Below are 25,561 nucleotides of genomic sequence, written 5' to 3'. Positions count from 1 at the left end.
CTTCACTGTTCTACAAAGAGGTGAAGAGGGAGCGTCCACAATTTAGACTTTAAATGCAGATTTATTAAAGCAATTTAGCAGCAGCAAGCATGCAACTTAATCAGGTAAAAATAATCAAAAATGTCAAATTACACAGTGCTCATTATAACTAAATGGCCCCCTCCCTCTCTCTCTCTCACACACACACACACACACACACACACACACACACACACACACACACACACACACACACACACAACAACAACTGCTGGAACTTTCCACTCACAGACTGATGGAAATTCCCAGTCATGTTCAGTGCCACACTTACACATTCCTTCCTGTTGCCTTATCTGGTACTTCCTGTGTCTCACACACACACACACACACACACACACACACACACACACACACACACACACACACACACACACACACAGTGACTCTGCACTTCTCTCGCGCACACACAGGTCAGCGCAGCTCACGTTAACACTGTTGTGAGTACAGCATGACCTTCTGTTCATTCATCAGTACACTTCTCTCATTCACAATCATTACAGAATAATTACTCTCATTAATTTTTGTTGCATTAGCACAACCACGTATGAAAATACTTTTTCTGTAGAACTCTGTGTTAACTTGATAACAGAGAAGCTGTTGAGCCGGGGACCTCCCTCCTCTTTGACACAGACTAACATCCCAAAACTGCGACCTCAGCCCTGCTGAAAATTTGTGGACGATGCTTAAAAGCCGGGTCTGAGACCAGAAGCCAACTAATTTAAATGAACTCTACTAGTTCTGCCAAGAAGAGCACTCACACATGCAGCCAGAATTATGGCAGAAGCTTGGTGAGGTGATAAGGTCAAATATTAGTGGTGGTGCATTTTCTTTATTTGACCCTGTGTGGATCAGAGAAAATAAAATTAGATTCAACAAATCAAACAAATCATTAAAAGCCAAAATTACCACGACATTCACCTCTGACCACAACTGTACATCTTTTATATACAGAGTTTGCTGTCAGCTCCTTCGCACAGGCTGCTACGTGTCAGAATATGAAACTAAAAATAACCGATAACCTACCGTGATCTCGCATCTGAGTAACTTTACGGCCTAAATTCAATACGTCACGTGAACTGTCACATCCTCTCTTCACTTGGTATCCACATACAACAGCTAGTATATTAGACCAAAGTATCTCTGTGAAGGGCTCTGAGTACTTTGTGAACAGCTGTCAGTGAGCTTTTGGCTGCAGTCATGGCTGTGCTTCCACTGTTATGGTTATGTCTGTTACACAGACGAGCTTAGTTATGATAACTAAAACCATCCAAGTGTCAAAGATACAACATTTAAATTAGTGACGTTCTTCGGTGTAAAGGCAGCAGTAATCATATATCACAGAGGTAACTGTGCTCAGAGGAGCAGGAAGTCTGATCTTAAAGTCACAAACAGGAAAAACACTTCCGCTGGATTTCCTTTATCGCTTCACGTCACTCAAACACAAACACTGTGGACGCTCCTCTTTCAGGGAATGATGGAAAAGGTGGAAGTTCCCACATTATTCACTTAAAAATTCAGCTGGTGAAACTCTTTTATTTTTCCTACTCAGATATCAGAAATGAACGAGAAGCGCTCCAACCTCCTCCACGGCGACGCCCTCTGAGCAGCACTTCCTGTGAAGGAATCACGTTGGATTTTGTATCTATTTTGTTTTCTTTATTCTTTAAACGTACTTCAGGAAGTTTGTAGTGCAGTAAGAATCAGTGCAGCTTTGTTGTTTGCACTGGTGAAACACATTCTAATATATCTGATATAATTTTGATTATAATTATTTTTTATTATTTTTATTTATATGGCTTTTTTCTGTCAATGCTTTTTTTTTTAATGATGTAACAAATTTTAGGTAATGTAAAAGTGGGGTCAGAGGTCAAATGTGACCTGATCATTTAAATCTTTATGTGGGACTTTCTGTATGTTGCCCACACTTGTAAGAATCACAGTTTCTAAGTTAAAAGGCTTTTTGCCCGTTTCCAAACAATCAATCATGAGGTTGACCTCGAAGACCTCAGTGATGTAAGACCCTGCTCTGCACCCCGACAAAGTCTGATCAGAATTCCTTCCAAACGTCTGCAGACTGAAGGAGACACAAACGCTGCCAAAAACAGAACCTCCTCAGTGGAGGTCAAAATTCCCAGCTACCACTGAATACAGCAGCAGCCGCCCTGCACCACACTCCTTCACCTGTTGTTATGTTGCACATTATATTGTGTGGTAGCATAAGAGAGACACTTGTGTTGCACTTACTGTACCTTAGTGGGATGAACAATACCAAAAGAGTTGGATTCAGAGAGCTGGTGCAGCTGCAGCTCGGTCCTAACACAGAGTCAGAAAAGACATTAAACTGTGGATGATGACAAACACTGTAAAGTAACAACTCTGAAACATACACAATCATGTGCATACATGTTTGGACAGTTTTTGCAGTGTTGCCTCTGACTCCACCACAGTGGATATTAAATCAATAAAGTTGTGATTGAAGTGCATTAACTGTTTAGGAGTGACATCATTTTCAGAGGCTCAAACATAATATAAATGTTTTTACTTACAGTGAGCCGTGCAGCAGTACTACAACCATAACTGAAGAAGTTATGAAATTAAATTTCAACCCAACCCTATATACTTTGAGGGTCTGTAACTTTTCCATGGTTTCATTAAATATGCTAAAGTTATTACACAAAAAAATCCGCTGATTCTGATGGTTTGGGTGGAGGTTTTTCAAACCCAGTTGTAACATTTCAGCCATAAATGCTGTTGAGTAGAAGTGCAAATAAAATGAAATGGAAAACCCAAATGAGTGCAAGTAAAGTGAGATCCAGTTCAAGGGTTAGGGTTGGTCAGTTCCTCGTTAGTGCACTTCTTAAATCGGCCTCATTAGTTCCCATGGTGATTACCTCATCTCTGTGCTGAGTCCTGCCAGCATCTGAGAGAAGACCAGGAAGTTACTTTCTCCCTGAGTTTTCTGGCACACTTTCCATTTGTCCAGCATCAAGGTCTGAATGGAACAGAAGAAGTGATGAATAACTATGAGTGCAGGCCTGTTTGACTGACGGTCATGTGTCTGTGTCTGTGTCTGTGCTGCATGCCTGTAGGTGTCCAGCAGCAGCCTGTCCAGCATGGTTAAAGTCCAGTGAGAAAACCATTGCAAATCGAGATGAAGCGTCGCTGTGCTGTGAGCTCACACAACCAAAAGACCTCAGGATGGTGAACATAGCCTGGACGCGCTCCACTGGGGAAAGAAATAATAATCATTGAGCAGAGGTGGGGACAAAAAAGTAGAATCTGAGAAAAAGAGGAAAACAAAGAGAAGTGACAGTGACGGGAAAAAGGAAATCCTCAGGTCTGAAGCCTTTGTTTACTGTGTGACTTCATCAGCTTCTCAGGTAAGGTCTAGATCATTTTTTATGACCTCCTGATGTGTGAAACCTTGGAGCTGAGTGAGCTTCTTCTCACTTAAAGCTGTTACATGTGTTGATCAGAGTAACTTATCAAATATCAGAAGTAATGCTGCCTCCATAAGATTTTTCTTATGGATGCAGACCTAAAGGTCAGAGGCCAAGTTTACTGAAAATCTTCTGAGTGCAATAGCTCAAGAAGGAGGTCGTGTAGGATTTCTTAAACTGCCATAGGTGCATTTACTCAGAAAGGATGTCACACAGGCTCCTCATACTGATTGTTGAGCTGCATCTGCTGACGGTCTGACACGCTGGACTTTGGCAGCTTCGATACAGTTCATGCATTTTTTATTTTGCAGTGTTCTCAGTGCTGCAGTGTAAATATGAAGCAATGCTGTTCCAGACATTCAAAGCTTTTCCTCAATTTGCATTCAATGAATTTTCCTAATCATAATGATAACAACCCTCCTGCTGTCAGCAATCTGACAGCAGGAGGGTTGTGAAGGTTACTTAGTTTTGCCAATAAAATAATTATGACTTGGGGGGGGTCAAAGCTTTTTTAGGAAGGACATATTTTTATGTTCCTGCATGCACTAATAAACATGTCAGTTTCAATCAACAGTACAGTTCAAATCCTGAACACCTGGAGAAAGATATGAAAGAGTAACACAAAATTCACTGCTGGTCACTGAAGGTCAACAAAGCAGTGACTGCACTCTGAAGAAGACCGCGCTGCATATCTGAGGTAAAATACCACACAGCTAATATACTGTATTAGTAATGTGTCTTCATTTTATGATGACCCAGCAAAAATAGCATTAAGCAGGTGTCTCACTGACCAGCAGCCTTCAGGGACGGACGAGATGGTTCTGAGAATTTGCTGGATGTAGCAGCTCATCTAATTAGTCGCTGTGGTAACTCAGTGTTGTTTCCAGTGTTTTTACAGTGTGAGCTCACCGCTGATGTTCTGTCCTGTGGTGCCAGCCTGTTTGAGAAGAGCATGTGTGAAAGCTTGACATGCTGCGGTCTTGCCCGTCCCGCTGCGTCCCACTGCGCACACACTGTGGTCCCTCCTGGTGCCAACCATGGACACATACACCCGTTTGACCAGGGCAACCAGCGCTGGGGGAGCATCCCACGCTGACTCCCCTCGCCGTGCCTTTGGGATCTGACACAGGAAAAAAAAGGAATATATAAAATGTGACACATACTTAATGTGTTACTGATTAATAAAAGTGTATGATATCACCTTGCTGTGGGCCTGTAACGGGGGCCAGAAGTTGACCAGGTTGGGTCCTGCATGGGTCAGCGGCAGATTGGCTTTAGCTCGACTGGTCAGTGTGTGCAGAACTCCACATTCATTCACACTCTGCAGGTCGCTCAGATCCTCACACAGGTCCAGCTCAGGTGGGTTACACTGTGGAGGAGCGGCCACTCTGTCAGTCATTTCAGAGGTGAAAGGTCTTCCTCACCCTCTGAAAAAAGTGTTCCTCTGTGCGGCTTTATGAAGTTGGTGCTATTTTTTTTTTTACTTTGTTATCACTAATGAATTATTCATGATAACATCTGCGATAAAGATAAACTGTAATTTGATAGTTTGTGTTCCACATTGATTTTCAAGTCTACTTCAGCTCAGCATCATTTCCAGTGACAGAAACTGCTTATTAACCCAAACTAATATCTGTATCAAACACGTGGAGCTCCTTAAAAGCTTCTAAACTGTGTGAAAACACAGGTGTGAAATTACTGTGGATAATTTGTAAATAATAAACATCTCTTCCAACCGCTCTTCTATACCACAAGGAAAAGAAATAGTAAAAGATCACAAGAATGCTTTAGGACATTTGTTTCATGCTATGGGCCAAATTTACTGTTTGCAGCCACGTAAAATCTTCTTTTGGTATTTACTAACAGGTATACGGACACATTAGCAGCTGAAAAGGTTTTTGAACCGCAGATTTATACATATACAACAGATATGTTGGAGGAGTGGCACAGTGGTGTGGTGGTTAACACCACAGCAAGAAGGTACTGGGTTTAAATCCACCATCCAGCCGGTTTCTTTCTGTTGGAGTCTGCATGTTCTCCCCGTGTCTGCGTGGGTTTCCTCCCACAGTCCAAAGACATGCAGTTAGTGGGGTTAGATTCATCTATCACTATTAACCCTGTGATAGACTGGCAACCTGTCCAGGGTGTACCCCTGCCATGACCTTAAGGTGGGTGCATGGATGGATGGATATATTAGAGGCAGCTAAGTTACTCTTTGAGATGAGTGCTTTGTAACATAACGTAACACCTCAGACTGTGCAGGAGCTCAGTGATGGCCTGGTTCAGATCTGAGAGGAGATCTCCCAGGTCACCATCCATCCTCTCATTAGAAGCCCCAACACTGTCAGACAAACAGCCATGTGGGGGCCAAACAAACTACTGAGCACCATTTTGAGTTGCTGCAATGAAATTTAGGAAAAATGACTAAGGCCCAGCTACCAGGCACTCTCCCCTGAGCACCCTCCCCAGGCCTGGCTCCAGGTTGGTGCCCTGTATCCCAGGCAGGCTACACTGTACCCTTGAAAGTTGTCTCAATTCTCACCCAGGAGAGGGAGACCCTACCACAGTCAGCCTTTTTATGGTTCTGTGATGTTTACTTGAAAAATTAATAAGCATTAAAAATCAGGGACTCTGACCTTTCTCACTAAAATGACCTGGGATGGATATTTTCACTGTGGGGAATTAAAGAGGACGGACGAGCCAAAATCTGACTGACGGCTGTGTGAACTCTTTTTGTGTTTCGGACTTGAACAGATCTGATCTACCTTCTCAACGTCATACTCAGTGGCATCACGCAGCGTGCCATCCGTCTGCAGGCGGACCCTCACTCGGCCCTCAGGCAGCTCTGGCGTGCCTTCATCTGGCTTCAGCTGAGTGGCTGAAAAGAGGAGTGATGAAGAAGAAAAAAACTCGTTACATCTTAACTACTACTGTGTGTGCGTGTGTGTGTATGTGTGATGTTTTCACTGCTCACCGCGGGTGAAACCATCCTTGTGGACGTACCACACAGTTCCAGCTTCATACCACACGTCCCTGACCTGAGAGAAAGCAACGTGAGAGGAGTAAAGAGCAGACGCTCTCAAAGTCTTACACTGGTGGGCTTGTGATGCATGTTCATTTAAGGCATTTGCAGTGTGCCATTACAATAAATACAATTGTTGGTTGTCCTTATTTTCAGCTAAACTTTCCGGTCTTTTGGAAAAAGCACTGAAGTCTGCAGCTCCTTCCTCCTGGAATCAGCTGCAGAATCAACTCAAACTGAAGCAACTGCTCTCACTGCACGAATTTAAATTTGAAATCAACTGGATGCAGTTACATCATGTTTAGCCTGAATTTTATTACCTTTGTTTCTGCATTAGACAATCAGATTCACTAATGTGACTGTTGCATGTTATGAAGGTCTGAATGTGGGACATTCAATTGACTCAGTTTTATTGGTATTTGAATTTCTGTTTAAAAAAATGGCATCAAAAAATGAAAAACAAAATAATAAATATGATTTGAATTATATAAAAGCTTCCAAGTGTTCGACGGGCCTCAGAGGAAGATCTGGCAGCAGTGACATGCGTACCTCCCTCCTGTTCTCTGACAGGGGCGTCTCCGCCTGCCTTCCTTCGGGCTCCTGCCTCTCCTCCATCCCCTCCTCTTTCTTCTCGCTCTGCCTGCCTCCCTCCATCCTCTCCTTCTTCTTGTCCTCCTCCATCTTCTTTTCGGGCCTTTTGTCCTGCTGTTGCTGCTTCTGCTGTGGCGGCTCCAGTGTTACATCTTTGTCAGGAGTCACTATGTGGTGCTGAGAGGAGGACCTGCCGTCTGGCTGGGCTGAGTTGCATCCTTGAGGTTTGCTGTTGTTGCTGTTGTTGCTGAGCTGCTCGGCCCGCAGGGACATTTCTGCCTCGAGGATTGGAGGAGTTTGATCTGGGAGGAGGAACTGTTGCACCAGGTTGTCGCTCAGTTTGTTTGGCTGCAGTGGAGAAAGAGAAGAGAGGAGCAGGCCTCTTTAATCCGATGATGTTTCACCCAGTGAAGCCAAACAAGGTGAAAATCCATGACTTGTGGTTTTGAAATTATAAGTTAATTATCAACTGCACCACCAGTGTGTGAAACACAAACACACCTTTATTTTTGAGTCAGTTAGCTAAGCGTGTCACCTTTATTAGGCACACCTGTTGCCACTTTATTAAGCACACCTGTGGCGGTCATGTTTGTAGCTGCCGTCTCCCTTCAGCTTTCATAACCAACCCATTCACCTCCAGCCTTTCAGCAGCAACCCACAGACCAACTGTGGCAGCAGCAACAACCCAGAAATTGCGCTGGTTTAATCAAATGTTCTGAGATAGAAATGAGATGAATGACTTACTGGCCTTTCCTCTTTGACCTCTGGCTCTTTGTGTTTGGTCTCTTTCTCTGAATCTCTGACCAGCTGTTTGAGGAAGCCGCCCGGCAGCACTGACAGAGGCGGGGGTGGTACCGTCGTCACGACCGGCTTGTTTTCCTCCTTTATCTGTAGTTTGATGCATCGATGAATTCAGGCAGAATAAACCGAAGTCACAGAGTGATCTGGATTCAGGCGTGCACTGCATGCTTAGCAGAGAGCTCAGCAATCAGCTGCACGCTCTGCTGAAAATGCGAAGCTCTATTTTAGATTGGAAAACTTTCCGTGCAGGGTTTTGATATTTGTTACATGCAAACAAAAGAAAAAATGAGCAGAAATGTTTCTGCACTTACAGCTGGCACCAAATATTTTGTTTTCACTCACATTCAAACACCAGTTCATCAAAACTGCTGCACAGGATGTAAAATGAGTCAAACGAGCAGAGGCACCATCGTGGGACGCAAGCACATCACATTTTTTAAATTGGAGGTCACTGAGGTCTGGACCGCTGTCATTTTTTAAAATAAGATATTAAATGTGTGATGCTCTCGATGGTTTTTACACACTGGAATTCTGCTGGGGCCGACCCAGCGCCTCTGACTGGGATGAGTTTACAGAGTTAGACTGATAACCGGAGGTGTGAGGATACGGAGGAGGCACGAGGAGCGGATCAGAGGCACGGTGGGCCAGCAGCCACCGAGTAACTGAAGCCCTTTGCAGTTCTCAGAGTCTCCTCAGACTTCATTCACAGTTATGCTCAATCACAGGTGTGACACCTTAAATATGACACATATGGACATCGTTTTAACAGTGGGTGTGATGGATGTGTGCTGCAACATTTTTTTAGCTTTGAATATGTATTTTTAGCCCTGCTCCCATGTACAGCCCCCCCCTGCAGGTTTAAATGTGAATTTAATGACTTCCCTGGTTAAATATAAGTTACGCTGGTTTGTTGCACCAGATTATGATACAAAGTGATGTTACACCAAAGTCCAGCCTGGGCCTGTTTCCACTCTGCAGCTATATGAGTAAAGATTAATGTGATAGATCAGGTTCTAACTGATCAGGTTCCTCTGTTTTGGTTTATTTGTCCATTTCTGCTGCATAAATTATGCAGTTATGCTCACAATGCTGATTTATCTGCACGCTAACATTTGCTGTAAAGACAAACACTGAGCTCTCATTCATTTGTGAAGTTTTTACAGTTCATCCTGAGGACACTATGAGCTGGTAAAATGTGTAAAGATTGGAGTCATTTAAACATAAACGCTGCTTTTGGCCACTCGCGGGGTTGGGAATATCACCGGGAGCACGCGTGTGACTCCCGGAGGCTGGTCTCTAAATGTGCTAATCAACACACCATGGAGCCACCACGTTGGATTGTTAAATGTATAAAAATAGGTCATAATTTACCACATAATAAGCCGTGGATTTGTCAGGTAAATAATACATACACCTGTCAGGTAAGACATCAATATTTCTCTCAGAAATCTAGTTGAATAAAAAGGAAAGAAAAATGATAATTAAAAAATATTATAAAATAAAAATAGTGTGTGTGAAAACAGTCCAAACACGTCATCTTCAGCTCTAATAATTCTTTAAAAGCTTTTCAGCTTTACACCGAAACATGACGCAGTGACTTTGATGAGTGACATGAAGGGCTGAGAAATGCCAGCAGAGAGGTGCCCAGAGGCCTGGCCTTTAACTACCAGGTATCACCTGCTGACACAATAGCGACAACGGGAAAGGTCGGCGCGTTCAGAGTCAAGCTGCGGCCACGAGAAACTGTCGCCAGGTGAAAACCTCACAGCAGACTCGTCTCTGCTAATGCCAGCGGTCAGCAGTAATTCATTACCTACATCATGTTCCTCCACAGAGCACAAAGGTCTGGTCCAAACGCAACATTTAGACCAACCAAAGAGCTTTTCATCAGGCTGAATATCAGACGACTAAACAGTGAAGATGTGACACCTGAACTGTGTCAGAGCAGCAGAGGACCCTGCATGCTTTAAACTGAGTCAGAGAAGTATTCAGAGCTTTAAGGAGAAGAAACCGTACAGTAGAATCAGTTCAAACTAAATAAAACTCTTAATTAGCTTCATCTCAAGCTCTCAAGCAAACTTAAGTTCTGGAGTTGTAAATGTATGAATGTAACGTTTGGAAGGTGTTTCTGCGCAAAAACAAGTCCATGAGACACGGAGCAGGAACAGATTTCCTGATAATGACACCAGCACACCAGTGATCCGAGCAACATAAAAATATCCACGGGAAACGACAGTGTAATCTTTTCCACGGTAGCCGCGTGAAGGACACTCTCCAGCTTCTGTTATCAGAGTCTGCCCCAAAGATAAGAATTCACTTCATGCAAAGGAAATGCTGCTAAAAAAGGCCAGAGCAGCTTTGGAGCAGCATTCCTCGTACAGGTGAAGCTAAGCTCCACCTGTAAATAGAATGATGGGATTAAAAGTATGACTAAGGCTTGGAAGGGCTCTCCATCTAAATGAACCACATCACCTGTTAAACATAGTTCAGCAGTGTGATGATGGGCACGCGCGGCTCCATTTGTGTGTCCTGCTGATCTGACTGGAAACAGGCAGCTGTGTGAATTCTGAAATGTTCGGCTTTGTCAGGATTTCATCCGATCCCTTCATTTTGCAGGAGCTGTGGGGAAAGACTTTCTCTTCTCTTCTGTGAGGTGTTATACGCTGGATTCACCAAGCACGTTTACCTTGACTATGTTTTTATTAATATAAACATAAATGCTTATAATCAGGCAGCAGCCTCTGGGGCTGGAAACAAACATGGCAGCAGGTAAAACACCAACTAAACTCCAAACCAGGTATAACTCATCACTCAGGCCTTAACCTGCGTCTCTGAACCACAGCAGAAACTCACTGTGACAGCAGCTCCTGCAAGAAGCGCACTGAACACAATTATTGACTATCAATAGAAATATTAAATGTCAGGTGACAGCAGAGGCTTTAAAAAGCTCCAAGACCCCGATCGCACTGGTGACACGCCACGATGATTCAGGGTTAGAACAGAGAGGGCCGCTCGCTGTGTAATCAATGCCACACACACACACACACACACACACACACACACATACATGCAGTCAGAACGAGCTGTTAGACGTTGAGCTCATGCAGCTTCGGTGCACCTCCCTTCTGCTCCCACAGTTTTAAGCGTGAGGACAGTGCCATGGTTCGGGGGTGTGAGGTGGTTGTGTGTGTGGGGGGGTGTCACACGTCTGTCAGCTGGATGTGATGGTGGCGATGTGCACAGAGGGCGACAAACAACCTGACAGCAAAGAGAGGAAGTTGTGGTAAATGAGAGTTATCATACAAACACACACAGACACACACGCAGTACTGAGATTCACTGCATCTCAGTCAGGTTCAGGCAGTATTTTTCTAATTGTGCTGTCATGAACTTTAACCTTGGAGCTCTCTGGTGTTTTGCAGCATTGCACGGTCTGAATTTGCTGGGACGTCCTCTCCTGTGAAGACTGTGATATTGTGTTCACACACAATACCAGAGCTTCTGCTTTTATAGAGGCGCTCACCCTGCTGATGATCAGTTCATCAAGTGCATTTGATCAGCAGCTCCTGGCTGCTGCTTCAACTCTTACCTCCTGTGAGGGTGTACTTAGTTTTTCACGGTGTGTTGGTCACTGCTGTTCGTTGGAACTTTGTGTCAGTGCGGCCGCCACATTGTTCGAGCTCCCAGATCCATGTTTGTCTGTGGAGTCTCATACAAAACTAAAAGTCATCATAAATCTGAATTTCCTGTTTGGTGTGTGAGAAATACTGGATCTGTAATTATGATACAGGATACTTTAAAAGTGACGGGACTCAACTGTTCATAAAGATGAGGAAATGATGTACAAAATACAGCTGCACTGGTTACCCATGGCCACCATGCTGTATATGTGACTTTAAGCTTCTCTCAGACTGACTTTGAGGCTGAGGTTCAGATTGACTATTTTAAAGTCCACACTACATACAGAGTTTAGCAGAGCAAACTCAGACCTCCAGAGAAAAGCTACTTCCTTACAGCCATTTCACCTAAACTGCATTTTTCCCCCTTCATCTAATTCTGTTTCTCTGTGAAGCACTCCTTTGTAAACCTGTTTGGAGATCAGTGGTTCCCAAATGGTGTACCTTACTGGAGGGCTGTGGGATTTTGTGATAGCTGTACATTATTAGTGAAATATATAAAAACTGCAGAAAAAGATATGAATAAATTATTAAGCACATCAGTTCTTTGCACTAAGTGTAGCCAGGCGGTAGAAGGTGGCCTCAGAATCTCATCTCTGCTTTTTGTGGATGGTGCGGTCCTGCTGGCTTCATCAGGTGGTGGCCTCCAGCTCACAGTGGAGCAGTTTGCAGCTGAGTGTGAAGCAGCAGTATGAGAATCAGCACCTCTAAGTCTGAGGCCACGGTCCTCATCCAGAAAAGGGTGGAGTGCCCACTCCAGCTCAGGGACAAGTTCCTGCCCCAAGTGGAGGAGTTTAAGCATCTCAGTGAGTGAGGGGAGAGGGGATTGGCTGCAGTGATGCAGATGCTGCACCGATCCATGTAGTGAAGAGAGCTGAGCGTGAAAGCAAAGCTGACTTGTGTCCAGTTGATCTACACCCCCACCCTCAGCTATGGTCACGAGCTTTGGGTAGAGACCAAAAGAACGATATTGCAGATTCAAGCAGCAGAAATGAGCTTCCTCCAAAGGATGGATGGCCTCTCCTTTAGAGATAGGGGTGAGGAGCACAGTCATCAGTGCAGTCCAATCTGGAGGAGGTGGCTGGGAAGAGGGAGGTCTGGGTTTCTCTGCTTAGCAGTATGCAACGGATGGATGGATGGATGGATGGATGGATGAGCACTTGCTAAATGGTGTAAATAATACAAGCCTTTGGTTGAGAAGAGGGCAGCTTTCTTGTGAGAAGCTGTCTTTGTGCTTTAGCTGGAATGGAGATGCTAACAGGCCTCAGCCTGAGTGCAGCAGAAGCTGGTTAAGCTGACCCAGACGTCCCTTCTGAGGAAAAACCTGGTTTAATTCAAAAGACAGACAGCTTATTGGATGTTGGAGTGTCTGATGAGGTTATGCAGACGTGTATAAGCTAGTGGACCTCCAGCACTCTTGTAATATAACTGTAGGTATCGTGCTGAGTTTAGCTGCTGTCAAAAATGGCTTCATCTGACAGCAAACCATCTGCACACTTTGATTCCTGATTATTTTTCTCTGTCTCGTGTTTCAGTTCAGCATTTTCAACTTTCCCTTCTCAGCAAGCTCAAAACTGAGGACAGAAAACCAGAAACGCGTCTCTCATTATGAGCCTTGTACCTCACTCTGATCTCTGTGACCTGCATTTGGTGTGGATCATACAGAGCTCTGAGTGTCTGCCTGTAAGTACCACACTGGGAGCAGGTTGTGTTAGTCCCTGTAAACAACTCAACAGCTCCTTTCAGAAGGATGAGGCACTGAGCCAACTTTCTAATTTATTTCAAATCTGTGTTCTTCAGTTTTTGACACTGAGCTGAAACCAACAGGTTCTCAGGTGGCCCCCTAACCCTTCTGTTAAACCACAGACCCCACGCTCAGCTGGACGGCTTTATGACCTGCAAGCAGTCAACAGAAATTTCCCCCTAACGATCCTCCTGAGGAGGAAACACACGACAATAAAAATCGAACCAGCAGTAAAAAGCAATGCTCCGCTGAAGCAGACAGTGGCGTCTGAGCTGCTCTTATATTCTGTCTGAAGTCAGCGTTATATCTCACCTCGGCTATATCCACCGCACAGGCCCCATGAAGCTATCTGTCGCCCAGCTCTGCTCTATAAATAAAACCCGTGACATTAACTTTAACTGTGGACAGCAAACAGGACACAACAAACAGCAGCCATACCTTCCAAAACAGCAAAGAACCAGCTAAAGGGTCCGGGTGGTTAACGGCAGATCCAGAGAGGCCTAACGAGTGTCCCCCTGCCACAGACTCACACTCACACACACTGGGCTGGACTGACTGAGGGCGCATGTAGCAATAGAGTCAGAAATAGAGCAACACACACACACAGAGACAGACAAGCAGCACGGCTGCACTGACAGACGGTTCTGCTATAAATATCTGCAGGCTCCGGGTGGAGGAAGGGTCTCCACACGACCCTGTTTGGAGACCTGCATGAAGGAGACGTGAAGCAACCCAAACTTAACATCATCAACACAATCTTCTCTTCTTCACTCATTTCTAAACTCAGGAGAACAAAGAAGCAAAGTATAACAACCCCTGTTTCTAACACTGTGTAGTACATTTACCTCCTGCCAGTATTTTGCTGCTACAAACACAGTAACAGTATGTATGAGGTACATCAGACCCTGAAAGCAGGGAGGAGAAAACCTGTTTTTCCTAAACCTGAGTGAACTCAGGCAGTGATAATGAGTCCACGCTGTCCCAACAGGACACAACTGCACATGTGCAGATCTGCAGTGCATCAGCTGTCTGACCTGACTGACAGCTGCAGCTGAGAGAGAGCAGGGATGAGGAGGAGGAGCCTCCTGGTGACTGTGAGGAGGGGGTGGAACCAGCAACCCTGTTCTTACATATGCTGTATGATTCCTTGATAATAAAGCGCATTATGACTCATTCTGCTGGTGACTAAAGGTTCCTCATTCCAGATGATTCTTTTATTTATTTTTAATCTATCCTGTTAATTTCTCTACCCACAAACACTCACCAGCCACTTTATTAGGTACACCTTCCTAGTACCAGGTTGGCCCCTTTTAGCCTTCAGCAGTCTTTATTCTTTGAGGCACAGATTCAACATGCTGGAAACGCTCCTCAGAGATTTTGGTCCTGATTGACGTGACAGCATCGCACAGTTGCTGCAGGTTTGTCAGCTGCTCATCTGCGATGGACATTTCTCGGTCCACCACATCCCAAAGGTGCTCGGTTGGACGGACGTCTGGTGACTGTCGAGGCCGTTTGAGAACAGTGAGCTCACTGTCATGTTCAAGAAACAGTCTGAGATGATCTGAGCTGAGACATGGTGTGTTATCCTGCTGGAAGCAGCCATCAGAAGATGGTACGCTGTGGTCATAAAGGGACGGACACGGGCAGCAACAACACTCTCCACCACCAGCACCAGCCTGAGCCATTGATACAAAAATCTGATTTAATAACATATCTGACCTACAGTTTAACATTTTTTCTTAAGACAGAGTGAGAAAGTAATGCTCTGCATAGTATAAAGGTAATTTATTATCTATCCACTCCTGAACTGTGGGAGGTTCAGGAAGCACATCGTCTATATCTGTGTATTTATCAGGACACCAAACATGTTCATCAGTGTCTTTACTGAAAATCAACATTCACTCAGAATAAAGTGGAAGACTGCCAGGGCGGCTCAGCACTGTGATTTCAGGCACTTTGTTTTTGCTCAAAGGGGCCTCACCAGTGTTCACGGTATGCTGTGGTTGAGTCTCCGCCTACAAAATAAGCCTTCTGGTTTGGTGTGGTTAATAAACAAATGAAACATGTGTATGACCATTAGTTCATTTCCATTGGAATTTACATCCATTCAGTCAGTTCTCAGCTGATATTGAGAAATATTCGTCTGTTTCCCATTTTCCTTCAACGTATTCTGTGGCGCTGGGATTTTGTTTGATAACTTCTTGGTAAACACCAAGAAATATTTTCAATATTGGGCCATCAAGCAAGCATTTGGTGACAGTGGGAAGAAACCTCCAGCAGAACCAGGCTCAGGGAGGGGCAGTCATCTGCTGCCAGCAGCTGGGACCTAACTAATGATTAAATGCAGAGTGGAATATAAACAGAGTGTAAAGAGGTGAATGAAGAAACACTCAGTGCATTATGGGAACCCCCCAGCAGCCTAGGCCTATAGCAGCATCACTAAGGGAGGGTTCAGGGTCACCTGATCCAGCCCTAACTATAAGCTTGATCATAAAGGAAAGTTTTAAGCCTAATCTTAAAAATAGAGGGGGTGTCTGTCTCCTGAATCCAAGCTGGGAGCTGGTTCCACAGAAGAGGGGCCTGAAAGCCTTTTCCAGAAGCTCATTAATGAACGTGTTCTTAGGTCCCTGAGTAAATAAAAGGTACACCGACTCATTTCACCATCTGGTGGTAAAATATGGTATTGCATTAAAGCACAGCCCAGCCCTGGATTAACTTCAGCTGGTATCTCCTGTTTCTCCACAGTCAGTTCATAGCTGTCATTAATATGGTTTTAATAGTGTGAAGGCTCATTCTTAGCTTTTCCCACTAAAATTGTACAAATCAAGAATAATATACTAATATTGTTATGCCTTTGTGAAATCTTCACGGTCAGAGAAACTTGGACTGTGCACGCCGGCTCACATTTTAGACTTCAGTGGTTCTTCCTCACTTTAAATTTAGAGCATTTCTAAAAACACTTCTTACAGAGTCAGCTTTGTCTCATGATTTTGGGTTCCTGCATCAGTTTGATGTCAGTATTCAAGCTCAAGTCAAAAGTGTCTCTTCCTGATTCATCCTGTTAACAGGAGTGTGGAGGAAGGAGTAAAAGCTGCAAAGACAAACATCTGAATGTGGTTTAAACTGCAGCACTCGATGTGTGAGCAGATATTAACAGCAGTGAGCTGTGGGCTTCACGGGGACCCTCAGAAACAAACCTTTTTCTTTCATGACGTTCATGAGCAAACATCAGCTTCAGACTACACTCACAATGAAGGCCTTTAGTGTGTGTGTGTGTGTGTGTGTGTGTGTGTGTGTGTCGTCACCAATGCCAGGACGTCCCCTCAGTCTGCAAAGGCACGGCTTTAGTGACATACGAGCACAGCCGCTGTTTGGATGTTACAAAGTAACTCAGGAGTTCTCATCTTTATATCCAGCTGTTCGTGCTTTGTTGTAGGCCCAGATGTTCACTCCTGAGTCACACCGGCTCGGGTTCGATGACCTTTCCTGAAGAGGAGGAACTTCACAGCGGCTGAAATGTTTTGCTGGGTCATGTGACTGAAAGATTAACCGGACACACAAAAGCAGAAGTGACAGGAGGCGACACGGAAAAAGAATTTTTATTCATGAACTGTTTTTACAAGCAGTCCGACACGCAACGTCCTACCTGTGTCAGAAACAAAAATAATCATTGAAATAAAATAAATTTTATAATAATCACTGAATAATATTATCAATTATATATCAGTATTATGACTTTAATTTCAATAACCCAAAGCCAGTAGTATTTGTTTGTCTGTGGCATCTGAAAACAAAACCAACAAAGAGGAGTTTCTGACGGGCGCACACCGGAGGATCTTCTACAGCGAGCTGTCGGCCGAGAGCTCGGCAGCGTGGAGGAGAGACGGCGCGAGAGAGCTCACCACACGCAATAAATATCCAAGAGCAAAGAGTCCGGCCTGGAAACAAAAATAATCATCTGGAACTCGCAGGTACGATATCTCTAATAAGTCTTTATGTGCAAGATCTGAGCTGAAGTCTTCACCACGAACAATTATACTCACATCAAACCCCGACCGCCCCAACAAATTCATTTTGTTTTCTACATTAAATCTTTTAAATAAACCTAGAGCTTTGTGTCATTCATATACACATATATTTATATATACTTTGATTTTTCCTCTCTCCTACACGCCATCCTTCTGAAGTTGCCTATGCTGAGTGAGTCTGAGCAGAAAATCTGTGAGAGACACACAAATAAAAAAGTCCACTGGCTGAACATACAAAGCGATACTGAGGCTCGTGTGCACTCGCGCACGCACACACACGACGCACATACAGTGTGAAAGAGGACGAGTACGGAGAGGTGGATGGTGCGAGTCCCGGTGGCATCGTGGTGTGAAAGCCAGGGCACACGTGCGTGTGTGTGCGCACACACCTATGGAAAAATGTTTGGTCACAGTTTTGTACCCTCCAGAGACCCCCCACCCCACCCCACCCCCCCGGCGTTTGTGTGTGGGTGCGTGCATGTGCGGCGGCGGCTCCAGAGCCGGGAAGTGTGGAAAGGAGGCTTCCACTCAATCAGCAACAGTTATTTGGCACATTTAACATCTATTAAGTAACACATCGGGCTAAAAAGGTGCAACAACAGAAATTATAATCAAAACAATAAAGACCATTTTGGTTTACAAAAATAAAAGACACCTTCAGAGGTGAAAATTTTCTCTATAAGACGATAACATCTCCCCCTGACTGGAAAAGGCTACAAAGAAAAAAAGTGATCACAGAGCACCCCTGATCGAACCCTCTCCCCACTGAAGTCACAGCTCTGGAAATGCATGGACATCATCACAGACGAGGACTGCATGAAAAAGAAACCCGTGAAGTAAACCGCTGCGTCCTCCCGCTCCTCTGCTGCTCGCCGTGTAACACTGCCACCGCCGTTTTCGCCCGTCGCTTCAATGCCGGCGAGGTGAAATTATAAAAAGCCCAATAATTTAGAAAGGAAAAAACATGTACACCTCATCTGAACTGTGTCAGTCATGGCAAATTAAATCCTAAAATGGTGAAAAGGCAGAGGAAAACACTGCAGTGGCAGGAAGCAGACACTGCTGGTGCTGCAGACCACTGCACTAAAAACTGATCTGAGGCCACAGAGGGGCCCCAAAAGACACGAGTGCACGAGTGCAGCAGGGGCCACATGTGGACCCAATGCCACAACACACTGAACATGGGGCCCATATTAGGTGGACAGACAGACTCAGCCTCAGACTGGGGGCCGTGTTCAGCCAAACAGAGGAGTCCGGGCTGAACCTGTGGACTCGGATCACGTTTGTAAAATAAGGGCACCTTGATTCAATGGTTTCAGCCACTCAGCGTGAGGCTGTGTGGAGTCATGCTCCAGCTGGGAGACGTTTGAAGGATGTTTTATACACCAGATCGAATTAAGAAAATCAGTGACCGGCAATTCTTACAGTTCGTGCTTTTCCTGAACCTGCATCGAGGTGCATTCACCTGCTCTCTGGAGGGTATTCTGGGAAATGTACACCAACAGTATCAGATTAACATTCACTTTAAAAAAAACAGAAGAAAACCTGAAATGCCGTGAACATGAGATCATGTTCAAAATCTGTGACAGCTAGCTGGTGGATTCAAGGGTGGATTTTTCCTTTAATTAGCTTCAGCCCCCCCCCCCCCCGAACAGCTGACTGTAAACCTGCAGGGACGCCTGTGTGTGAGCGGGACGATACAAAGCCTCCTGCCCACTCAGTCTGACACAGTCCAACTGAGGTAACGCAGCTCTGCGAGTGACCTGAAAGCTGTCACACCCACCCCACACCTCCTCCCGCCGCTCTGAAACCCCCCCCCCCCCAAAACAAATTCCCACACAGGCAGACAGTGGCGGCCCCGATAAAGTGAACACACTGAACTAAAACACTGGGGATGCACAGACAAAGGGATGCTTATGTACACTTAAGAGTCAGCGCCTCCCCACAGCTCCTCTGCTTCTGCAAGTGTGACCTTCATAAACAATAGTTACACCGTGGTCCATGGTTACTGTTCCCAGGTACACCATCTTCATGGATGCCATAGCAACCAGCTGCTGTTTGGCAGCCAATGGAGTCTCAGTCTGTGATAACTGGCTACACGACAGCCAATGTGAAGGAGTGTGGTCCTTCCTGTTTTCTGCACTGGAATGATCAACAGCTTTCCACAAACACTCGTGAGTATCCAAGAGGGCGGGATGGGGTGCTATCTGCCACCAGAGCGGGTCCCCCTGGGTGCTCAGGTGACTCAAGTAAAACATTGATGTTGGCACTTTACGCACTTCAGTAACTGAGGGAGGAGTGTTGTAGAGGGGGGGGACCGGTGGAGCAGCCTTTCTTCTACATTCTGTGTTAGCCCGGTCTCAGAGCTTTGGCTCTGTGGAGGAGTCCATCAGGCTGCTGAGACACACACAGAGTGGGAGGACACCTCCTGATTAATGTGGCGTTGGGTGAAGAGGGGTAAACAGAAAGAGGACCAGCCGTTAGTCCTTGTCAAGTTCATGCAGAGCTTCTTCACGTTTCTCTCCTGTCTTCAAAGTTCGTTCTTCCTCTCGCTGATTGGCGGGGTCCCACGGGCAAAACAAAACAAAAAAAAATAAATCACTATATCGCGCTGATTGGTCGTCATTGTGTGTGCCATCGGCTCCATACGCACACACACACACACACACTGAGGTGATGTGGGCAGGGGTCTCGCAGCTGATGAGGAGGGAGGAGGTGGGATGCAGTGTGTGTGTGTGTGTGTGTGTGTGTGTGTGCGTGTGTGTGTGTGTGTGTTAAGGTGAGTGCATGTGTTTGTGTTTTCATGTATATGCGTGCTCTCGTGTATTCACAGGCCGTTGCTATTGCGGTGTGTGAGGGGAGGCTTGGAGAGCTCCACCACTCCGGCCCGGCCCTTCCCGATCACTTTGGGAGCGCGGCGCAGAAGTTTCTGGGCCTCTGTGAACGCTTCGGTCAGCTCCTTCTTCCACTGCACAAACTCCGGGTCGCTCTGCGCACACAACAACAACAGAAATCAGCTCATTTATCTCCACTACGCTGCTAAAGCACAAAACAACAGGGTCAGAGGTCATACCTCACACTGCAGCACGAACTGCTTCCCTCCTTTGATGCGCAGCAGGATACACTTCTTGTCTTTAATCTGCGTTTCTTCCACCGTCACAATCTGCTCCATGGTCAGCAGGTTTTGCTGCAAACACAGTTGAGTGATAACAAATGTTCAGGTGGTGCAGCTGGTGCAGGTGTGTACACCTCACTCCTGAGCATCAACAAGCACTGACAGCAGAGGATTTCAGGGATCACGAGGGGACAGTTTGAGTGATTTATTTATTTATTTTTGGTGGTGGTGGTCCTGATGAAGAAGAGTAGCTGAAGATTTAAACTTCTGTGTTGAATTCCGCTGCAGGTGCATCATAACTGCAAACCCTGCACCTCCCTGAAAAGGTAACAGCTGTGATTGGTCCGTTCAGTCCCGCTGATCCCACTTAATTTTTCACCACAGTTTTTGAACTTATCACGGAGACAATAACAACCATTGTCTCAATTTATGGACTCACAAATGTCAGGAAATTCCTGAAGGGAGACTGCCAGGTCTACCAGAATGGATGTGAGGGAATGAGCACTGACGTGGAGACAAATGTGTTTGCCTTGGATTGTAACAGAGTGGGCGCTCAGGAGGAAAAGAGTCCCAGGATGTCTGTTTCTACTGTGGCTGGCACTGCAAACACAACACCGGGACACGACCACACGGTAATTAACAGATATGCACCAGCACAAGCATCAATTCTGGTAACAGCATGGGCCACTTGAAAAGGCTACACTTAAAAACAGAGACAAAAAGGCCAGGATCACACTGAGCGGGGTGTTCTTAGCCTCTTTTCCATCAGTTCCTACTCAGCTTGACTCGACTTCATTTGTTTTCCATTATAATTGAGCGCCGCCTCAAAAGTCCAGTGAGGTCATTTATACACAACACAAACACAAACAGCCACTGAGCACAAAAACCTCTGTGCTGGTTTGAGTGGAGACATTACCCTGATGATGGGTTTCAAAAAGGGCGGGTTTGATTCTTGTGAAGGAGTCATTCCCATCTAGTGACATCACTGCCTGGCCAATCAGTGGCATGCATTCTGCATGATGTCACATCTTCAGATTGACTCAGCGCAGCTGGAACCGAGGACTAGGAGGTACTAAAAACGTACCTGGTTGCAGGTACCGGAGAACCCTAAAAACTGAGGCCGAGTTGAGTCAAGCTGAGCAGGTACTGGTGGAAAAGTCAGTTGTTGTGTTTTTGGGTTGTTGGATGAAAAGCACAGCACAGGGCACACGCTGCACTTTTACACAGGTTTGAACCCAACGCTGTGCTCACGTTCACATCTAAAGGTGTCCGGGACGCGTCTCTCTTGCCAGGCTGCTTTTTCATTTGAAACAACACAACTGTCAAAGTTCACGCACTGCACGAGTAAGTCGTGTACTTCACGGAAGAGCTCGTCTCTGCCAGCGTCCGTGTTCTGCTAACACAGAGCTTCCCTTGGAGCACATCTTCTGCTGTCCGTCTAACAGCAGCAGTCTGAGCAAGGAGTAAAGACCGAAGCGCACTACCAGCTGAAGCGGGGAGGCAGACTACAGCTCTAAACAGCTTCTGGACGAAGACAGCGGGGGTGCTGAGGACACAGTGGGGACTTGGGCCTGGAGTTAACACTCACCCCGTCTCTGTGCTTTTTCAAATGTTTTAGCCACTTCTCCTTCAGTGTGGAATCAGGACAGACAGACACACAGACAGACAGACAATGCTCATACACAGACCAACAGAGGAACAGCAGAACGCCCTCACTTCAGGTCAGGCAGTCACACACAAACGTGGGGTGAATTTAAAGTATTTGCTGTGAGGCAGACTCACCCGCGTGTCGCCCTCTCCCCTCCACTCCACACGGTTGGGGAACAGATAGAAGTACCGGCGCTGCCACTGAGTGAGGAACGGGTTCCCCAGCTTCAGCATGTAGCCGTGCATAATGCAGTCCTTACCCAAGGCGTAGTCTGCACACAGGGAAACACAGTTAGAAGGTCTGCTGCAGTATCGGGCTCTTTGTGCGTTTGCCAGCCATCATCATTACCCTCCTCGTGGCCTAGCTGCTTGTTCTTAGCCCTCTTGCGAGCCTCATTCTTGTCGGTGTCTAAGTTGACCGCTTCGTAGACCGTCTCTGCCACCTCCTGCTGCCAGCGCTCTGAGATGACCAGAGGAAAGTTCTTGTACAGCTCCTGGTCACTGTCCAGCAGCTAAAGGTCAGACACACAGGCAGGCAGAGTGCAGCATGTTTAGCAATGACACTTTAACTTCTGAGTTCACGTCTCACAGAACAAGTAAAACTGTTACAAAATGACAAATCTCTACGGTGGCCTTGAGGAGCAAAACATAAAATCAGAACACTCAGGAAGATAATATTTCATTTTACAGGAAAGGCAGAGGATGTTTTTGAGTGCATGTTAAAATATGTCCGTATGATTTCAATCTTTGAGTCCTTTCAAAGTCACTCGTCTTATAAACAGCGCCGGGTCAGCGCACATCCTGACTTTGTCACTTTTACTCATGTTTGTGTGCACCGCCGCCATCTTGGATTGTAAAGTCGAGCTTCTCTGACTTTTCATGTTGGAAATCTGACTCGAGGGTGTGCTCCAGTTGAAATTCCTGACTTTCCCCTTCAAATGGAAGGCAGCATAAGAGCAGTATAGCAGGAGGAAACAACCCTGACGTCTCAGAGCCGGACCGGCGGGACGCCCACTCAAAGCAGGGAAAAAGAAAGAGCCCAGAGCCCTGGAGAGGAAACTGTGTGTGTCTCAGAACCTCCTGAGTGTGTGTCTCAGAACCTCCTGCCGCAGCGCTCGGCTCTGAACACAAACACGAGCCTCAGCTTTCAGTAAGAAGAAACAAAGAAGCAATTTTCCAAATTGCCCAAACAGTCATTTAAACAGTTATTTGACTGCTCTGTGCAGCAACATCTGGAGCCATCACATCATTAACGGTAACACAGCTCACCTAATGTCACATGGCCCCCGGCCAAACAGGTGATGAGCGACTCTTTTTACACATCCTCTTAAATCTACCTGGATCTGCCATTTTCTTGCATCTTTACTAAAATATAGTAAAGATAAAGAGATAGTCGGCTTTAAGAATGGATTTGTAACTCATCTGCACTCTGATACACACGGCTAATACTGAGCAGTCTAATATAGCCGCCTGCAGTAAATCCTACCATCCTGAAGATCCTGGAGGCTTACGTTTGTTCAACTGTGCAGAATCTCTCTTCTAAATCAGGGAGGTGACGCTCCAAATTACAGCCAGCAGTGAGAGTAGATACTGCAGTTATCCTCCTTTCTGCTCACAGCAGGGGATGGAGCTATACTCCTTCCTCGCTGTGTGTTAATGCTCCTACCTTTACTATCCGGGAGTTATTTCGATTATTAGTCCGGTGTTAATGAGGAGCTCCATCTGGGGAAATGTAAACAAACACTCCTGTGCTTCCTTTCTCTGCAGCGGAGCGCCAGAGGACAAATAAATGTTAACTGCAGCCACATTAATGTTAATGAAGGAGGAACAACCAGGAAACTGAAATACTGCTCTGTAGCAGCTCCTCCTCTCAGAGAGCACAAACCTCTTCTACGGTTCCTCTGTTTTTCCACCAGAGGCTGAACTGATGTGTGAGGAGGTCACTGCAGCTCCATTCCTCAGGTCTGCTGTTGAGTTATAGCCAGAGAAGAACCTCACAGTCAAGCTGATCTTTTCAGCAGAAAAGATCTTTTTGGGAGAACTACTGTGCTAATTCATGTGAGGTAAGAGTCACCTTGACCTTTAACCTCAGAGCACCAAAAACTAATTAGTTCATCGGTTTCAGTTACCCCCTCGAGGGAGTCGAGGCTCACACTGCTTGAATAAACCTGCATAAGATGCGCTGTTTCAGGTGTTTGCTGATAACCAGGAAGCAGCAGCTCCCGGACAGAGCACGGCACTGTGCTGCATCAGGATGCTCATTTTCCTAATCCTCTTTCCACACTCTCGGGAATTTCAGTTCCTGGAAAAATATTTAAAAACTTTAATAAGAGGATTCATTCTGATCAGCTGCACTTCCTACATCACACTGTAAATACGGCTGCTGTTTGAGTTTCTGTGCAACACACTTTGCATCAACAGCCACCAGCAACCCACTGCACACATGCTGTCACATCTTTACTACCAACCCGAGCACCTGAACTGTAAACATAATGGAACGAAGGACTAAACATCCACGAGCTTTGCCACAGTAAACCCAGCTCTGCAACATGAGAAACCAGAATAATCCTACTCTAAAATGAAGCCCTGTTTTGTTACGTGCGTGTGCGTGTGTGTGTGAGACAGGAAGAACACCTACATTTGCAGGTATACCAAAAGCAACAAGAGGTGGACTTTTCGCTCCCAGACCTGAGATCCATTTTAATTGTCTCCCAGGTTTTATTTGAGGAAATGAGGTGTTTTAGTATAAACTGCTGCGATGGGCACAGTGATCAAACACAGTGATGGAGACTCACCCTGCAGACAGCACCTGTGATGAGAGGCCAATAAACAGAGTGTCTGGATGTGTAAGACTGCTTTACCTTGATGCCCTTGGTGTCCTCTTCATCAAAAGAGCCAATGTCAAAAGCATCCGCAGCGTTCACCTCTCCTCTGGGAGGGATTAAAGGAGGAGAGTACTGCAGAGGGGAAGAAAGGGAAGAACAGAGACGTGGTTTTCAGAGCAGCAACGGAAGAAAAAATGTCAAAAACTGAAACCAGTGACAGGAGGCTGAAAAAAGAAACAGGAGTTTCAGAAAAACAAGGCGCCTGTCCTAGCAGTGCTTCCCTCAAAGTAACCATAGCAACAGTAAGTGCAGCGCACTAATGGCTAACGTAGCTCCATCTGTAGGACGGGCAGCTATGAGGTGACCTGATCAGAGGCACAACTGCAAGATTTTATGTGGCGTTCAATCTGAAGAACGTAACAAGGATAAGACAGGATCCTACCCTCTGAGCAGCTTAAGCAGAGAAGCCCAGACCCCCACAACACACAGACCCAACAGCCAGGGGGCATCTTAGTCACGCATCCACCATCTTGTTCTTTTGGTCACGACCCAAAGTTCAAGATCTGGTCCAGCGTTCTGCAACCAGGATGAAAACCACATTGTTCCTCCTAACGGATGATCTCTCCTTTCCA

At 45.7% G+C, this 25,561-nt stretch overlaps 2 protein-coding genes across 4 annotated transcripts in view; both read right to left on the bottom strand.

Moving 5' to 3' along the window:
* Nucleotides 1-13,860, bottom strand: part of myo18b (myosin XVIIIB) — a 69,003-nt gene extending 55,143 nt beyond the window's left edge. The window contains exons 1-11 of one of the 2 annotated variants that reach the window (XM_030723977.1): nt 13,753-13,860; nt 11,016-11,151; nt 7,837-7,980; nt 7,051-7,440; nt 6,454-6,517; nt 6,245-6,357; nt 4,681-4,848; nt 4,389-4,599; nt 3,123-3,265; nt 2,931-3,031; nt 2,289-2,352 (exon numbers count right to left, since the gene is read on the bottom strand). In XM_030723977.1, coding sequence (XP_030579837.1) covers nt 2,289-2,352; nt 2,931-3,031; nt 3,123-3,265; nt 4,389-4,599; nt 4,681-4,848; nt 6,245-6,357; nt 6,454-6,517; nt 7,051-7,440; nt 7,837-7,980; nt 11,016-11,054 — 1,437 coding nt within the window. In that variant the 5' untranslated portion in view covers nt 11,055-11,151; nt 13,753-13,860. Of the gene's footprint in view, nt 1-2,288; nt 2,353-2,930; nt 3,032-3,122; nt 3,266-4,388; nt 4,600-4,680; nt 4,849-6,244; nt 6,358-6,453; nt 6,518-7,050; nt 7,441-7,836; nt 7,981-11,015; nt 11,152-13,752 lie in introns of those variants that run through there. The other variant, XM_030723976.1, reaches the window with a different exon arrangement.
* A 2,715-nt stretch (nt 13,861-16,575) lies between these two features.
* The window catches only part of grk3 (G protein-coupled receptor kinase 3), a 61,952-nt gene continuing 52,966 nt past the window's right edge, over nt 16,576-25,561 (bottom strand). Inside the window, exons 17-22 of one of the 2 annotated variants that reach the window (XM_030724032.1) lie at nt 24,966-25,061; nt 22,454-22,616; nt 22,240-22,376; nt 20,416-20,529; nt 20,142-20,331; nt 16,576-16,595 (exon numbers count right to left, since the gene is read on the bottom strand). In XM_030724032.1, coding sequence (XP_030579892.1) covers nt 20,170-20,331; nt 20,416-20,529; nt 22,240-22,376; nt 22,454-22,616; nt 24,966-25,061 — 672 coding nt within the window. In that variant the 3' untranslated portion in view covers nt 16,576-16,595; nt 20,142-20,169. Of the gene's footprint in view, nt 16,596-16,895; nt 20,332-20,415; nt 20,530-22,239; nt 22,377-22,453; nt 22,617-24,965; nt 25,062-25,561 lie in introns of those variants that run through there. The other variant, XM_030724031.1, reaches the window with a different exon arrangement.

This window comes from Archocentrus centrarchus, unplaced genomic scaffold, assembly GCF_007364275.1.
Source record: "Archocentrus centrarchus isolate MPI-CPG fArcCen1 unplaced genomic scaffold, fArcCen1 scaffold_30_ctg1, whole genome shotgun sequence".
Lineage (NCBI taxonomy): Eukaryota > Metazoa > Chordata > Actinopteri > Cichliformes > Cichlidae > Archocentrus > Archocentrus centrarchus.
Note: the sequence above shows the minus strand (reverse complement) of the source record. Positions and strands in the feature narration are given on the sequence as shown.